Raw genomic sequence first — 16,641 nt, 5'->3', positions numbered from 1 at the left:
AGATAGATTCTATTCGAGAAACGTAGCTGGACGCTCCCGCCTGACAGTTGAGCGACTGCTTCTTGTTGCTACTTTGCCCAACCCCCTGCTTGCAACCAACCCACTTGTCACACGATAGCCCAACCCTTTACACTCCGTACTCAAATCCAGCAACCAGCGTAGACGGCGTCGCTACTTCTCACGGAGCAAACAGAGACACCAGATGACTCCCTTGATGCAGCGTCTCACAGGCGCCGAGCGAGCGAGCTCCGCCTCACGGAGGGCGAAGCCGCCGGCAGGTTCAGTTTCAAGACGAGAACTGAAAAGGGCAGTGATGTTGATGAGTAGCGACGTGCATGATGTGAACCCAGCATGGAGATGATGTCTAGCAAGCGCGCGTGTAGATATAATTGGCATGAATCCCTCTGAAGTTTAAGATGAAGAACCACCGCTCTCAACAACTCAATCATCCAAATAACATGTTCATTCAAACGCACAGGCCCACACAACTTCATACGACGTCGATACCCTGAGCTTTCAAGAAACAAAATCATCATCATGTCCTTCGTTCAAGGCCCCAACGGCGAACAAGTCATCCCCATCAAAATCGACGGCATCGCCCTCCCAGTCCACGACGCCCTCCTCATCCCCGTGGAATCAGTCTCCTAGGGGAAAGTCATCCACTACGCCCACAGCGCCACCGCTGAGATCGCCACGCAGGCGGCTGACTCCTCCCAGCGGGCCTTTCTCTAGTGGAAGACGACAACTCATGTCCAGCGCAGAGACCTTCTCCCTCGCACGGCTGATGTGATCGACTCCTGGGTCGACCGCTTCGTCGAGGTACAAGTCGCCGAGACGGGGTGTTACGAGGGCCGGGCCCGGTTCAACGTGGGCAATCTAACGCGCGGTATGCGTGAGATTGCTTCGCACATCTCGCATATGGCGACGGGGGAGCTGCCGTCTCTGGAAGTCCCTGGGTCCATCGTCTTGGTGTACAATGAACCTGTCGGGCCTGTCCTTGCCATCCCGCCTTGGAATGCGGCCATGGTGCTCAGCGGACGGGGAATGGCCGCTCCCATCGGTGCTGGCTGCTCCGTCATGCTCAAGGCGTCCGAGCTGTGCCCGCGAACCCACCACCTCATTGTCCAGGCCTATGAAGAGGCCGGTAAGCCCAAGGGCCTCATCAACATTGTCCAAGCGGCCCGCGGGGATGGAACTGCTGTCACCGAGGCACCGGTTGCACATCGATCTATCCGCAAGATCGAGTTCATCGGCAGTGCTGCTGTCGGCCGCATCATCGGTCAGCTCTCCAGCAAGCACCTGAAGCCTGTGCTGATGGAGCTCGGCGGAAAAGCGCCTGCGATTGTTCTCAAGGACGCTGATGCAAAGCACGCGGCTGGCAAGATTATCCAGGGCATGATTATGCACCACGGCCAGATATGCATGTCCACCGACCGCGTCGTCGTGGTGGAGGATGTTGCTGAAGAGCTCATCAGCGAGCTCAAGATGGCTCTTGCTACGACGTTTGCGGGCAAACAAGGCGTAGCCGTATCGAAGAAGCAGGCAAAGAGGGGACAGCATCTCCTGCTCCGAGCTCAGGCTGCTGGAGCCCGTTTTATTGTCGGCGATGCCAGCTTGAATGCCGAGGGAACGAGTCTCATCTCTACAATTGTTACCGACGTGAAGCGCACTGATGAGATCTTTCATGAGGAGATCTTTTCCCCTGCAGCTATTTTGACCATTGTCAAGGACGAGGCCGAGGCCGTACACGTTGCCAATGATACTACCTACGGCCTGAACGCCGCTGTTCACAGCCGAGATGTTCTCAATGCTCTTTGAGTCGCCAAGCAGATCGAGGCCGGACAGATTCACATCTGCGAGACCACGGGGTACGACGAGCAGACTCTGCCTATTGGAGGGACCAAGGACAGTGGCTGGGAAAGAAAGAATGGCAAGTATGGGTTTGCTGAGTTTTTGGAGGAGAAGCCGATTTCGATTCACGATCCTGCTGTGAGCAAGAACCGGTTTGGCGACGAGAAATAAGGGGGCGGTGCGTGTTGAATGATATGTACTTGTCTCTAGAGTTTTTATGACGATTGCCTATTCAGAATTGCGACAAATCTTCAAACAATGCATTATGAACAAGATGTAGGTGCGCAAGGTTAAAGTCTGAGGTTCACTTCCGCTCTACTTACGAATGCTGCTGTGAGAGGCTAAACGGCATCTATAACACCGCAAGGCCGCAAAGCTTGACTCGCCGCAACGGAAGCTCATAAAGGGCTTCAGTCTAGGAGACATGGTGAACAAGATTGATCCCATCACCTGAGGCTTGATATATACTTGGTACGTCAGACTTTCCGGTGGCACCGAACCATTATAAGAGGATGCAATGTTCGCCATGGAAATACCGGACTACGGCATATGAATGGCATACGAAGTTAATAAGGGAACAGTGGAGTTGCAGCAGGATGGGCCTGCGGAGAGGGATTTGGGGAGGGTTCTTCATGAGGCGTCGGTGAGGATGTATGGGACTGAGAAGGATAATTGAAGGTTGAGATGCCGATGTGGCTGCGTTTATGATACATTTGTCAGCTCTGGTGACCTCTGTCTTAATGGAACGACAAGTACTATCGAGATTCAAGAGGAACAAGAGTAGGCTGTCAAGTGCCTGAAACTCAAAGGATCTCTCTGGCGTTGCGATGACCATGGGCTTTGAAGTGGGCCTCTGTGAAGACAATTAGAAAACGTGAAAATGATCAGATATAGATCATGACTGGATCCACCTCAATTCGGGAAGTAAGCAACAGACCTTACAGTCGTCAGCAATATTTAGAGGTCAAGGTATAGCAGCCACTTACTTATACCTCACCCAAAGAGTGACGGCCCATCTCCATTCCTCGCACTACCTAAACTTGAATAGTAATCAAGACGCCTGCGGCACTTCACAGTCGTCCAGTTTATAAGTCCGCAGAATCCCCATGCCGCTGATGAAAAGTCCGCTCACCTTGCATGTTACACCGCACCAAAATGTCCACTCCCCACGAAAGCCCGTCGCCGAACCACCAGAGCAATGCCGGCGCTTTGGCTCTGCGGTGGTCGTGCTCTGCGTGTCGGCAGTCGAAGCGGCGCTGCGATAAAACGTATCCCGAGTGTACGCTCTGCACTCGGTGAGTCTTGTCTATCGATGGCGTACATGTTGTATCATGTCGTGAGCTCAGCATGGTGACCGTGTTGTAGGAAGAATCTTCCGTGTGATTACCCAGGTCGGCGAAAGAGGCAAAAGATCAAGGACCGCATCAGAGCAGCTTCATCTGCGAGCAGGTCCGCCGCCAGCCCTCCTTCTACTAGCACCACTAAGAAGGACCAGAAAGACGCAGACCAGCCATCATTCCCTTCTACCAACGCCAACTTCATCGCCGAGCGCTTTCTGGATCCCGACGTCTTCTCCCGTGCGCAGTTGACGGTCGTCAATGCAGAGGTACCGGTGACCGACGACATTGCTCAGCTCGTGGGCAGCGTGGTAGACATTCAAGCCACCTCTGCTCAATTCTTCAAGTCGGTCCATACGTGGATGCCCATCATTTCGAAGCCGCAGTTTTGCGCGAATCTGCTAAGTCGGTTGACTTATAAGAGGGCCGAATTGTACCTGCTTGTGCTTTCTATGAAGCTGTGCTGCGCTCGTCAGACAACGCGGAACAACCCCTTGTACCAGACGGTCAAGCAATTGCATTTCAAGATTGAGACTTCGGGGGTCTTGTCCGTCCCTGTTTTGCAGGCTGCTATACTTGTTGCGCTGTATGAGCTTGGTCATGGCATTTATCCGGCGGCATTTCTTTCGGTGGGATCGTGTGCTCAGTATGCGACTGCCTTGGGTATTGACAAGTCCATACTCTTGTCGAATTCGCCCAAGGCTCAGTGGATCGAAGAAGAAGAGCACCGTCGCATTTGGTGGGCGATATTGGTCCTTGATAGGTGGGCAGCTTGTTTTGAGTACATGTTGAGATTGAAGATGCTTATTCCAAGTCCAGGTATCTCAACTTGAGCGATCCCAAACGGCATCTCATCACACCAGATGCGGACATTGAAAGCTATCTGCCCGTCGACGATGAAGCATGGGAGACGGGAGTGAGTTCTTCGTCAACCACACAAGTAGTTCGGCATCGCTAACCGATATAGGTGCCCGACTCTGATCATATATACACCCTGGCCACGGCCAACAGCTACCATCTGGGGCTCTTTGCGCGATTCGCACAAGCAGCGCACTTGCTCAGTCAGGTCCTCCATCACGTATCTGAACAGTCCAACGAGACAGCCCAGTTGCGGCGCACCATCTTTGCGCTCATCAACGTCTCCAAGATTGAGGCGTCAATGAGGCGGTTAGAATATTGCAGTCAGACGGCAATCTGCTATAGGTGGGCTGCTCCCAGCTTCTGCCGATGGACCTTTTTGCTAAATGACACAGTGGCATTCTTCTTCTTGACTCCTCCTCAATGGACAAGGACGCGGATCACGCTGGCACGCAATTCTCTACTGAAAGCGCTCACATCTCACAGGTGACGCTCGACATGGCATCATCTTTCGTTCAAGGAGACGCAGAAGAAATATGCGCCATTGTCAGTCCGTTCCTGGTTCACCTGCTGTATAGAGTGGCGTCGATACACGTGAGGATCGCGCATGAGTCGCCAACGACCGCCGCTCTGGAAAAGGTTGAGCTTTTGAAGAAGGCAATCAGGTTTGTTGGGAGCCGATGGCTTTGCGCTTGTAAGTATCTGACGAGATGATGCAACGGCCCTTGTGCTAATCAATTTCCTTAGCCACGTACCTCTCGCTGTTAGAGAAGCAAGAGATTTTGCTCGTAATGCAATAAAAAGTACCTGACACGCGTAATACATGCTTTTAGATGCAATCAAGCAATGCTCACATGGTTGGTCTACGTGTCCACGGAGTATCAGGCATGGCCTGCCATATCCCTAACCAGATGAGAAAGAAGATACTCTACACGTCACTTGACTGATAAGAGGTCATACACTGAAGATCATCAAACGCTGGTTCTATCTGGTCAAACAAATGGGTATAATCTTCGCTAGCTTCTTGTTCCCAAATCTCCTATCTAGCATCTCTTGAACATTGAGAATGGAAGACCATAGTCTTCTCTGTCACCGCAATCGTCGACTTTACAGTCCGCCCATGATGGAGGAGTCACGCCCCTCTTGCCTTCACTTTTCTTCCTCGTCCGACTCGTCAGACTCTTCTTCGTCGGAATCTTCCTCCCCACACTCCTCCTCTTCAGACTCTTCACTTTCTTCCTCCTCAAAGTCTTCAGCCTTGTCAGAGACTTCTTCATCAGACTCTTCTTCCCCAGCCTCTCCCCCCTCAGACTCTTCAGTCTGTTGCTCCTCATCACACTCTTGACTGTTCTCACCCTGAGCGCCCAAATCGTTGGAGCAATCCTCTTGCTCCCAAGCCCTGGCAATACCAGAAAAGGCCAGAATCAAGCTGCAAGCCCACCGTATATCGATGGCCAACTTGAATGCCTCCACCAGAGGCTGCTCCATCTCGACCTCGACAATCAACCCACTCTCAAGCTCACGGCCGGAGGCCCTTCTCACCGAGGGGATTTCTTCTCCTTCAGGATGTTGTGAGACTTCCTTGACAACGTCTTCGAGCTCTGCCGTGAGCGTGTCGTCAGGATTTCGACCATGTTGCGGCATCCAGTGGAACTGCAACTGGACCTTGCAGGTGCTGGTGTGAGATTGCCTAATACTGACGCACTTAATCCCGAAAAGCCCTTGTTTCCACCATTCGATGAAGCTTGGACGCAGGGAAAGCATGTTCCAGGCTTTGTCAGTGGTTCCATGCATCATCGTGGCAAATCCGTAGACCTGATTAGCCACTTCAGGCCCGAGTAGGGCGCCCAAGAGAGGAAGCGACAGTTGGAACAGCTCCAGGTTCATGTCGGTCTCGTTTGATGGTATGATGCGACAGACGTCTGGATCCGGCCATCCTGTCAGGACGCAAGAGTTTTGGTCTCTACGAAGGCACTGTCAACTGGTTAGCATGCAATTTTGAAGAATTTCAATAGACATCTGTTTACCTCTGCCCGTCCAGCTGGGCCTGGAGGAAGAATGTCTCTTCGCTTACTGAGTCCTGGCCACGACCCCTTTACCACTGAAACCCCATGTTAGTGAGAGTGCAGAAACCAGTTAAGGACATCGGTCACTTACTGAAATGGAGAAACGAGCTCATTGTACGACAACAATAAACGCTCAAGTCCTCGGGAACGGCGTTGAGCCGGTCGAGAGGCATGACCAGGCTAGTCGCGAGCTGGAGGGTCGTATAGAAGAATGGCTTTGTGGGTAAGTGCTCGCCTTCTTCCCACATTATGCGCCATTTTTCCATGGTTTGGAGTCTCATCTCCAATTCCCCCTGTGGCGGAACGAGGGAGTCCGGCGGCGAGAAGCCGGCGCCGTCCTGGAAGTACTGCAGCAGTCCTCCCCTGGCCGGCACCGACTCTGTCCAGAAGGCCATGGACGCAAGAAGACCGTCCAACTTTGGCACCCCGGAAGATTTCTCGGGTGCCGGCAGCATCTCCATGTGGAGGCAGAAGCCACAGACCGTGAGCACCGACTGCTCGGGGTAGCTGTAAATCTCCGGCGAGACGCTGTTCGGATGGAGACAATGGGGGCAGATGGTGAAGAAGGACAAATGGAAACGAGCGAAGTCATCCATTATGGTCGTGTTGAATCCCAAAGTCTTCCGCGGGAAGTTGTCGTTTGTGGCTTCGTCACAAGATCAAGATCAAGATCAAGCTTTGCGTTGCGAGAGCGGTGGATTGAAGAGCAATGCTTGAATCGAGAGACTGTGTGTTAAGCCAGCGGAAAGTTGATTCGGGGACATTTGCTTGATGAGAGACGATAGACTTCCTTAAATACCCAGGATGGAGGTGGAAAGCTAAGTGAAAGTGGCCATAGAATGAAGCCCTGTTTGGCTATACCCAAACTTGCTGTTGGCGTTGTTGAGCCCTAAAGTATCTGCGTTGATGCGAAACCTTATTCGTCTTATCAGGATCTTCAGACTTGGGAGGTTAGCCTATTCCCAAGTTACGGATCATGGCATGTTATACGGAAGCCAGGTATAGCCGTTGGTAGAGAAGCTGTCGGAGTATTGAGGCTCCCATTGTTATTGTGGATCAGACTTCTATATGAACATACTGTCGTGACCAGGTACAATAGGATCTCTTCTGACTAGGAGTAGCCCTGTTGGTTATGGGGGCTATGCCATTGTGTGGTTGTGTATCGCTTCGTGGCCATGATTCTTCTCGCTCTTCGTCCTCAGCCATTCTGGAAATTCGATCCACCGGTGTCTATGCACCCATTCCACCACTGCGCCATAGTCACGGCATCTATGTGTTTCGTCGAGCACAAACTCTTCCAAATCATTGGTAGTGACAAGTGTCAAGTCGGGATGACAAAGTAACTGAGATCGAACATAGTCGAGGCAGTGAAGCATATGAGCCTCGTCCCACGGAGGCGGCGTTTTTGACATGAGGTTTTGGCGAATGGAGTTCTGAAAGCCACAATTAGTCCTGCAGTATCCATATGGAACAAGAAAGAAGATTGCATACTAAGCAGTGAAGGGCGTGGAAAACGTCTACTTGGTAGATGCTCTGGGAGGAATCTGTTGGGGACTGCGCCGAGGGCCTCAAGCCTTGATTCCGGGCCCATTCTGTGTCTAGCGATATGACGCCTCCGGAACCGAGCAGGTCTCTCCAGTAGTCGTCGGCGTCACGGGAGTCAGCCATATGTTCAGAGCCATTTTGAAACTTTATGGAAGTATTATATGATGCAAGTCGCGATAAGCCATCAAGAGAAGTTTCTTGTCGTAGTGCCTGTTTCGCCTGATGGAGCGCAATGAAGCCCGTTATAAGAAGGGCACACAGGGTTGCCTCGATTAGGAGTACTGCGGTATGAATGATAGAGAAGTCTCTCGATGACTTCTCTAGCAGAGTCAAACGTTTGTTTTTCTGTAGTGGCTCATTCTCCAAAGACTCAAAATCTTCGCCCTCTGAGAGACGTTTGTATTCAGCATCTTCCGACTTGGACTTGAACATGTTGAGCCTTTCCAATTCGTCATAAAATTTCCTCGTGGTCTTAGAAATGGCTGAGCAGAATATCTGTAGTCAGACAGAGTATGACCAAGTGTCCCCTCGATCCGAGGGGGTGGGTGTTAGGGGGATGCGTGCACTCCGGCCCTTCCCTGGATGCAACGTGCCAGAAAGCAGTAAATGCAAAGTAGCCCGATCATGGTGTAGCTTGATTCAAGTCTTTGAACAGGATCTAGACACATACTAGCTTGCTGGGATTCATTCAAGAAAGAGTGGGATCTGCAGTGGCGGGCTTACATGCATGATCCTATCGAGCTCATAGATGGTCATGGCCATCCTTCTGGTCTTCATCAAGAAGCGGGAAGTACACATGCAGGAAACATGATTAGAGCACCAAGAGAAAGGACTCACTCACTGACCCCTCAATGATAAGAGCCACTCTACTTTATCTGAATTAAAAGGTTCTACGGACAGGCTCACGCATACAGGGGAAGAATACTATATTCGCTCGTATACACATAGATTTCGTGGCATATACCAACTAAGCGCATATGGGGTATTTGACAAAAATCTTGGTCCCGGAATCTTTCATACCTCCTGGATCACCGCCAATCATCTGAACACAATGATTCGTATGGTGAAAGTTGGCCGTATACGAATCAATCTTCAAGTTGGCGTCAAGAGCGACCCTGTGAATCCTCTTCCACACATACATGCAGTGAACAACATGCCAGTCAAACGTCGTAGTAAAGTGGCCATAGTCGCCTCGATGAAGCTCCTCCATCGTCAAATTCCCGCCGTTGATCTCGAATGGCCAATCGCGACCTTCATACATGAGCTTTTCGTCCTCCAGGTCGTCTTCTGTGAGGCAATCTTGGGGAAGCCATGCATGTAGCACGATGCTGTATCGGCAGCCGAGCGCTTGGGCATCTGCTGGAGAGTTGCCGCAATCGCCGTGAGACCAGCTTAATGGAAGCCCGGTCTTTTCATCGGTGCCTTGACGAATTTCGGGATACGGTCGGTTTGGTCTCGCGGTAGTGTTGAAGGAGAGGGTTTGCCATAGTCCAAGTGCAAGTACAACGGTCAGGATTCCCAGTAGATATGATGAGATGAAGGCAATGAGGCGCCGTTGTGATTGTCTCGTGGAGCGGGCTGCGTAAAGAGGATCTTCCTCGCCCTCACTGCCCTCGACTTGGGCATACTCTTGTCTGAGTGCCTTTTTCTTGATGAACAGAGCACTTTCGCGAAGCCGATCCATCATGATGCTTCTGGCGTTGTAAAGACACGCATGGGAAAAGAGTCAGAAGGTTAGATTGGAATAGCACATAAAGATGCTCCCTGTACCATGGCACAAGTCGACGGCTTTTAGTCGTGAGTGTCTTGCTGAACTACTAAATTAAGCATATGGGTCAGTCCGGAGATACTGATCCTAGCCTTGCGTGGGTTGAAGTTCTCATCTTACCCCCGTCTTGCGGGGTTGAATCCTTCAGGCTGACGGACGGCTCGGGACCGTCGAGATACCCGAGATCGTTTCCTGTTCTGGTAGGTGCAAGATGAAGTGCCCAAGGTGCCGTAGAATGACGTTCAAGTTTTGGTGATACATGCTGAAAGCGCAATTTGGATCTGTGCTAATGATGCTCGTGTCAGGAATGACGACCTTGATATTTGCAGGACTTTTGTTGAACCCTGCAGGTTGACGTCTGGGACAATTCTGAGTTTGATGGCTACGTTGCATGTGCCAGCTTTGACTTGGCTTGGGAGGAATCGGTCCATCTCTTCCTTTGTGACGTCGTTTCTTATGGACGTAGCTAGTTAATGTGATACTGTTATGATATGTCTATCTGATTGGGAATCAGCATTTGCCATGGAATGAATGGGAGAGTATCGCTGATTTGCTGATCAGGCTTATTCTTAGTAGATGCAAATATGGCTTTCTTGTTCAGTTCTAACTCGGTTGTCTTATCGGAGCTCCTTCAACCTTGTGAAACGGGTCAAAGGTTTCGTCTAGCCTATGCTGAGCAGCCCATTCTCGAATCTTATCAAAATCCTTGCACGTATGTGTTGTCCGAAGATTTCCAAACATCTTCTGCTTCTCTTCGCTCCACTCCCAATAGATTGTGCCCACATCCGAGGCGCATTGAATAGACTGCCTCAGCTGTTCGTAGCAGTGTTCCAGATGATAGATATTGTCCTCGGCCTCCTCTGACCCAGACGTAAGATCGATCTTGAAGACGTTTGGATATACAATCTTGCGCATGAGGTTGAGACAATGGAGCTGATGGAAGACGTCCAGTTCGACCATGTACATGTTTGGATCGTGGGCGGTTGGTGTTGTGGCGTTGGGAAGGCGAGCTGCCATGGACGCTGGGATTTGAGATATGCCAATGTCTTCAAGTGCAACTTGGTCAGTACTTCTCTTACCTAGTGTGAGAGAAAAGTAACATACCATTGAAAAGGTTTTCCCATCTTTCATTGACTTCTTCAGAGTATCCCTGGTAGGCAGATCTATCGCCATGAAGGCCTCCCGTGAAGACCACTGTCTTGTACTCGACTGCAGATTCTGCTGGAGCTAATGGCCAAATTAGAACATCGAATTGCTGGCTACTGAGGTTAATCACTGACAATAAACTGCGTTCAGTATCCGTATTTGAGCAAACTGGTGATATGACATCGCCCATGTTGAAAGCAGTGCTACCAATAGCACAACGTTGAGGGCAATAGAATATGGAATGAGCCTTGCCCGTAGCGCATCTTTTGATGTTCGACCGTTGTGGTTATCGTCTTGCTCATCATCAGCGAGCAAATGTTCCCTATCATGAAACTCTTCAGAAGACTTTCTAGACATATCGACTGTTTGCTCTATGCACCGTTCAACTTGTCATGGGCAATAAATGAAAAGAAGATGTTGAGTTCTGAACGAAGTGACCTCACATACTCACCCTCGACGTCCGTCAGTCTTGAGATTGGCCGAGTGGTGCGGCAAACTTCTCAAAAGCAAGGACAAAGTTTACATTCACACCACCGGCACAGACGCCATGCTTTGCCACTTACAGGCCGAACCGAATCTCATATTGACAAGAAATGCTCACTGGGACTTTTGCTTTGCCGAATCTCGCCACGTTTGCTGATGCGGAGAAGTCGAGCTGGCCCCCATGTAAGCTTTGTCGAAGGATCCGGGATATGCAGCTACTACATCCGTGAAGCTATTGCTGGGGGTTACAATTTGTTAACTACTTCCAAGTTAGACTATCCTCCAAGGAAGGAGCCGTAGGCGTGATCTGAGATGCATATCTTCTCACAGATCACTTTGATCATTGGCTCAAGGAGGTTGACAACGAAGGATAGTCTCAGGGCTGTGTAATGAGCAAGGATCTGAGTGAGACCGATGCAACGTACCCTCTTCTAATCCCTGCTGATCGACAATCATCTTGTACAGTATCCGTCGTCAGCAGCCTTGGCAAATAGAACAAGATAGTGTTTCTCGTTGGACTTTGCTTAAGCTGCTATAGCCAAAATGCTTGTAATGAGATATGCGGTGTGTTTGTCAAGCTCCTTGCCCGCCGGATAAGCGCAGGTGTCCACCAACGGATAAGCATATAACATGAGCGGCTGGTCTCCGAACACCAGATCTTGTCCCCTACATCGCCTTCAAACACCCAAATACACTTTGCCATCACGTTCAAATCTAAATTCTATCTTCATAAGTTCTCAGTAATCTATCAAGATGAAGATATCTCAACTCTTATCTCTTGCCGTTGCTCTCATGAGCGCCGTCGACGCCGCACCAGTCGACCAACGCGACACCACCTCAGTCGACCTTGCCGATAACGAAGCAGGATGGGGCAGACGAGGCACAGCCGTGGACCCAACAAACAACCAGGCGGGCTGGGGAAAACGGGAGACGGCTGACAACCCTGTCAACGGTCATCCTGCTTGGGGTAGACGAGGTACAGCCGTTGACCCTACAAACAACCAAGCAGGCTGGGGAAGACGGGGCACAGCTGTTGACCCTACGAACAATCAGGCTGGTTGGGGAAGATGAAGTGATACGGAGTGCCAGGGTGAATATTGCTTGACAGATTGATAGGCCACCACATGTGGTTGACAGGCGAATAAACTTGATGAAAGAATCTCGGCTTTACGCATAGAGAGACCTAAGTGAGGCGCCGTACATAAAGTGTCTCCTCAAGCACCCCTCATTCACTGCTTCAAGTGCTTCCTGTTTCTCTCAAAGGGGCTTACGCACTTCGATGCCCGGGAACGGCAACCTGTGATCAACCGACGTGGTGAAATTGTATTCCTTCTCACCGCAAGTCCACAGGGCAATGAATACCTCAATGATACGTGTTCGTATACATGAAAAGTCTTCAGCACCACCCACAGTAATTGTACTACATTTATTGCTGTAGATTCACCTACGTGGCTCTCGGAAGAGTGCAGGTTGACCATGCCAACTCCCGCAGGGCAAGCTCTGACCGGGAAATACGATGGAGTTGAAGTTATGACCAAGCTGTGTCCAGGAGACTCACTTGCTAGGAAATGGATCTTGCGTCCTTACTCCTCGTCTCTCTTGACGTTCGTGATTGGGCGAATGAACAGGCTAAAAAGACACAGCCTTGCCAGGGTGAGCAACCCCATCTCAACTTCACTCCAGAAGCAACTCCACGGACTACAAAGTGACGCACATCAATCAAACTGCATAATTTAGTTCAACTCAGTGAGAGATCTTGAAGAAAATGGTTGCATCCGGGCAGAGCAACGAAAAGCCTCCAGATGGAAAGTTTGACCACCTCCAAACTTCTAAATCCAGGCACCGCCTGAACCAAATCGAAAAGATCAGAGCTCATGGAGTCGGTGATCAGGTAGCTCTACCTCAACTGGTCGTTTGCGGAGACCAATCGGCCGGCAAGAGCTCCGTTCTCGAGGGCATCACGGGAATCCCATTTCCCCGAAGGGACGGACTTTGCACCAATTTCCTACCGAGATCATCCTTCGCCACACAGATGGAAAGTCGGTTAAGTATACGGCTAGCATCAGATCGCAAAGTCCGCGGTCGGCAGAGGTTCAGCAGAAGCTCTCTGCATATCGCAAGGACATTGACGATCTATCGGAGCTGCCTGGAATTATCCAGGGCGTATCGCAACTGATGAACATTCGTGGATATTCGGACAAGGACAACGGTCACGCTTTTGCCCCTGATGCTCTTCGCATTGAGGTCACCGGTCCTATCGGACTGCATCTCAGCGTGGTGGACCTACCGGGACTCATATCTAATCCCAACGAAGAGCAAACAGAGGAAGATGTTGAGGCTGTGCACGGCATGGTCACATCGTATCTCGAGAACTCTCGAACAATCATCCTCGCAGTTCTACAAGCCGGCAACGATATGGCTAACCAGTCCATCATCAAGCTGGCGAGGAAGCATGACACTCTTGGCGAGAGAACTGTCGGAATCATCACGAAGCCGGACCTCATCAATGCTGGCACTGAAGACATGCTGGCACGGATCGCAAACAATCAGGGGAACATCAAATTCAAGCTGGGATTTTTCCTTCTCAAGAATCCAAGCCCCAAACAGCTCGAAGGAGGTCTTAGCATGGACGATCGATCAAAGCTAGAGGAGGAGTTCTTCTCAAGTCCTCCTTGGGCGACCATAAGTCTCGATCCGGACCGAGTAGGGGTCAAGAAACTCCGGGTCTACCTCCAAAAATTGCTCGATGCTCATATAGAGCGAGAATTGCCCAAAGTGCGAGATGAAATCAGGAAGCTACTGGCTGTGAAAGAAGATGAGCTGCGATTGTTGGGAGTTGCTCGCTCTTCTACCGACCTCATCAGAACGTTTCTCACAGACCTGAGCATGAGATTCTACGGACTATTGCTGGCGGCCCTTGATGGTAATTACCATAGCGCCGATGCTGGCTTTTTTTCCGACAGCGACAAATCGAGACTGCGAGCTTGCGTGCAAGAATTGAACACCGAATTTGCGCAGTATATGCGGGTGTCAGGGCAAAGGAGACTGATCATCGATCCAAAGCCCAAGTCCAGCGACTCGATGGAAAACCAAGAGACCGATAACACCTCTCAACTTATAGTGAACAAGGCTGAGATGATGCAGTGGGTGAAGAAAGTATGTTCAATCCGTCCATCTTGGAATGAACCTTTACTCAGTCTAGATGCAGGCCCATTCACGTACAAGAGGAAAGGAGTTGCCCGGAGATTACAACTCAGCGCTCCTAGCTGAACTCTTTCTCGAACAGTCATGCCGCTGGCCGATTATCGCCGAGTCTCACGTTCATTCTATGGTCGACTTGGTTGCGTACTGGATTCAGCTTGCTGTGCGAAACCTTCATCCCGAGGAGACTATACAAGCTCAGATTCAGGCCATCTTACAAGAGTGGCTAGAGGATGCAGAGAAGAATGCTCTTGAAGAATTGGGAAAGCTCATTGCCGACGAACGACGGGGTCCGTTGACATACAATCACTATTATACGGACAACGTCCAAAAAGCTCGCTTGGATCAGCAACGAAAGGTGACACAGGATGCTGTCCTTGCCGAGAAGGACCATTATGGACAAATTCGCCTGGAAAATTCCCACGAAGTGAACGAGTTTGTCGAGAAACTAAGAGCCAAGATCGTGGTTGATATGGACCAACAGGCTTGCAACGAGGCCATCACTCAGCTAGACGCCTATTACAAGGTCGCAATGAAGACATTCGTCGACAATGTCGCCCGCCAAGTCATCGAGCGCCACATCATGTCACCCCTCCAAAATGCCTTCTGCCCGACTTCTGTGTCTGAGTTGTCCGAAGACGATTTGATTCGCATTGGTTCAGAGTCGGAGAAGCAGATTGACCGACGCGAGAAGCTCGCCGCACAGGTGCAAGGGCTGAAGAACAGCTTGAGAGACTTGCAGAAGGTGGTATGACCTCAGAGGTGGACCATCCTTTGAGTTCTATGCTTCCATTTTACTTCTCGCTCTTTGATTTGCTGGCTATTTTTGAGCCTTTGGCTGGATGTTATGTCGTCTCTTGAGGTGTTGGAGTTGGATATAGACAAATTGTCCTCTTGGTTGTGGTTTTCCTACCAGGTTTTCCCACGATCCCAGCGTAAATGCGGAGAGGCCAACACCCAAGTAGAGATGAATCAACAAGCTTGATCTTGACATAGTGCAGTCCCAGAAAAGTTACTGTAAGATCGGAAGCGCGATTACGAGGTCTCTATTCTGCTGAGCAGCCTTTGGTGTTGTCATTGGACAAACCTTCAACGCCACAGAGATCGTGTGCTTATGTATTTCCACATGATGCGCTCGTCCAGTCAACGATTGGCCATGGCAAATATCAGCACTAGGACATCAGGCGATTTGAATGGTTGTTCTAAAGAATGGGGAAACATTCTTTGGTCATCTCGGTATAAGAGACTCCGCAGGGACGTAAGCTCATTTGACAGTACCTTACTTAAAGATCAGCTCGGGATGTGGCATCGTTCATTGATCAACAATGAATACACGTACCCGACAGCGTAGACGTTACCAAGTTGACTACTTCATCACCATGAACTGGAAGCCTCTTGCAAAAGCTATCCATCACGTCCATCACGGACCAGACAGCACCACATACACCTTCAACAAAGACCACAAGCCCACCCTCACAGTCGACTCCGGCACCGAAGTAACCTTCGACAACACCCACGCCGGCTTCGTCAACCTCACCAAAGAAACAACAACAGCAGACGTCGTCGCCCTAGACATCAAATCTGCCCCGGAACTCGAAAAACTGGTCGGTCTACTCTACGTCAATGGCCCAGTCTACGTAAACGGCGCCGAACCAGGCGATATCCTCAAAGTTGAGGTTCTCGAACTGCAACCAGGCACATGGGGCTGGACGGCCATCATCCCTGGAATGGGCCTTTTGCAAGATGAGATCCCGGGCCCTCATCTCAAGACGTTTGATCTCCCCGAGGGTCAAGACTACGCCGTGTTCAAGCCAGGCATACACCTTCCCCGTCAGCCCTTCTACGGCACCATGGGCGTTGCTCCAGCAGAAGGTGACCAATACTGTTTGTTCCCGCGCAACGACATAGGCGGAAACTTTGACTGCCGATATCTCGGCGAGGGCGCGACATTGTTCCTCCAGGTAAACGTCCCGGGCGCGCTGTTCGGTGTTGGAGATGCGCACTTTTGTCAGGGAGACGGCGAGATATGCTGTCTTGCGCTGGAAACGACGATGTACTCACGGATGCGACTGAGCGTCTTCAAAGGCAAAGATAGACTCGGCGGGCCGCACTATGAGACGAGTCCGGAGCGGGTGAAGGAGATGGTGAGTGTCAAGGGTAAAGGAGAGCACGGGGCGATGATTACGGGGAATGATCGCGATAGGGTTGTGAAGCAGGCTGTGAAGGAGATGCTGAGGTGGCTTGAGGAGGAGAAGGGACTGACGAGGGTGGAGGGGTATATGCTGTTTAGTCTTGTTGGGAATCTGAAGATGATGCATGAGATTGGGCTCGGGGTTTATACTGTGTCTGCAAGTGTTCCTCTGGGGATCTTTGTCGACTGATGAGG

At 50.7% G+C, this 16,641-nt stretch overlaps 8 protein-coding genes across 8 annotated transcripts; 4 read left to right on the top strand and 4 right to left on the bottom strand.

The window, feature by feature from the left end:
• Nucleotides 1-537: 537 nt before the first annotated feature.
• CCMA1212_008225 (Salicylaldehyde dehydrogenase) lies at nucleotides 538-2,022 on the top strand (the record flags this gene model as incomplete). Its single annotated transcript, XM_073705366.1, has 3 exons — nucleotides 538-639; nucleotides 733-1,743; nucleotides 1,831-2,022. 3 exons carry the CDS (start codon nucleotides 538-540, stop codon nucleotides 2,020-2,022), a joined length of 1,305 nt encoding a protein of 434 aa, XP_073556352.1.
• Nucleotides 2,023-3,006: 984 nt separating this feature from the next.
• CCMA1212_008224 (uncharacterized protein) lies at nucleotides 3,007-4,846 on the top strand (the record flags this gene model as incomplete). The annotated part of the gene is made up of 6 exons (XM_073705365.1): nucleotides 3,007-3,146; nucleotides 3,217-3,951; nucleotides 4,008-4,104; nucleotides 4,156-4,391; nucleotides 4,442-4,740; nucleotides 4,794-4,846. The coding sequence occupies 6 exons, from the start codon at nucleotides 3,007-3,009 to the stop codon at nucleotides 4,844-4,846; spliced, it is 1,560 nt and encodes a 519-aa protein (XP_073556351.1).
• A 349-nt stretch (nucleotides 4,847-5,195) lies between these two features.
• On the bottom strand, nucleotides 5,196-6,708 carry CCMA1212_008223 (uncharacterized protein; the record flags this gene model as incomplete). Its single annotated transcript, XM_073705364.1, has 3 exons — nucleotides 5,196-6,020; nucleotides 6,074-6,147; nucleotides 6,204-6,708. The coding sequence occupies 3 exons, from the start codon at nucleotides 6,706-6,708 to the stop codon at nucleotides 5,196-5,198; spliced, it is 1,404 nt and encodes a 467-aa protein (XP_073556358.1).
• Nucleotides 6,709-7,251: 543 nt separating this feature from the next.
• Nucleotides 7,252-8,089, bottom strand: CCMA1212_008222 (uncharacterized protein; the record flags this gene model as incomplete). Its single annotated transcript, XM_073705363.1, has 2 exons — nucleotides 7,252-7,545; nucleotides 7,604-8,089. 2 exons carry the CDS (start codon nucleotides 8,087-8,089, stop codon nucleotides 7,252-7,254), a joined length of 780 nt encoding a protein of 259 aa, XP_073556357.1.
• Nucleotides 8,090-8,624: 535 nt separating this feature from the next.
• Nucleotides 8,625-9,344, bottom strand: CCMA1212_008221 (uncharacterized protein; the record flags this gene model as incomplete). The annotated part of the gene is made up of 1 exon (XM_073705362.1): nucleotides 8,625-9,344. The coding sequence occupies one exon, from the start codon at nucleotides 9,342-9,344 to the stop codon at nucleotides 8,625-8,627; it is 720 nt and encodes a 239-aa protein (XP_073556356.1).
• Nucleotides 9,345-10,028: 684 nt separating this feature from the next.
• On the bottom strand, nucleotides 10,029-10,928 carry CCMA1212_008220 (uncharacterized protein; the record flags this gene model as incomplete). The annotated part of the gene is made up of 3 exons (XM_073705361.1): nucleotides 10,029-10,504; nucleotides 10,530-10,652; nucleotides 10,706-10,928. 3 exons carry the CDS (start codon nucleotides 10,926-10,928, stop codon nucleotides 10,029-10,031), a joined length of 822 nt encoding a protein of 273 aa, XP_073556355.1.
• An 879-nt stretch (nucleotides 10,929-11,807) lies between these two features.
• Nucleotides 11,808-12,125, top strand: CCMA1212_008219 (uncharacterized protein; the record flags this gene model as incomplete). Its single annotated transcript, XM_073705360.1, has 1 exon — nucleotides 11,808-12,125. One exon carries the CDS (start codon nucleotides 11,808-11,810, stop codon nucleotides 12,123-12,125), a length of 318 nt encoding a protein of 105 aa, XP_073556172.1.
• A 3,509-nt stretch (nucleotides 12,126-15,634) lies between these two features.
• Nucleotides 15,635-16,636, top strand: CCMA1212_008217 (uncharacterized protein; the record flags this gene model as incomplete). Its single annotated transcript, XM_073705359.1, has 1 exon — nucleotides 15,635-16,636. The coding sequence occupies one exon, from the start codon at nucleotides 15,635-15,637 to the stop codon at nucleotides 16,634-16,636; it is 1,002 nt and encodes a 333-aa protein (XP_073556177.1).
• Nucleotides 16,637-16,641: the final 5 nt, after the last annotated feature.

Source organism: Trichoderma ghanense (genome assembly GCF_004382785.1).
Source record: "Trichoderma ghanense strain CCMA-1212 chromosome Unknown scaffold_11, whole genome shotgun sequence".
NCBI lineage: Eukaryota > Fungi > Ascomycota > Sordariomycetes > Hypocreales > Hypocreaceae > Trichoderma > Trichoderma ghanense.
The sequence above is the reverse complement of the archived record's forward strand: the minus strand, read 5'-3'. Positions and strand labels throughout refer to the sequence as shown.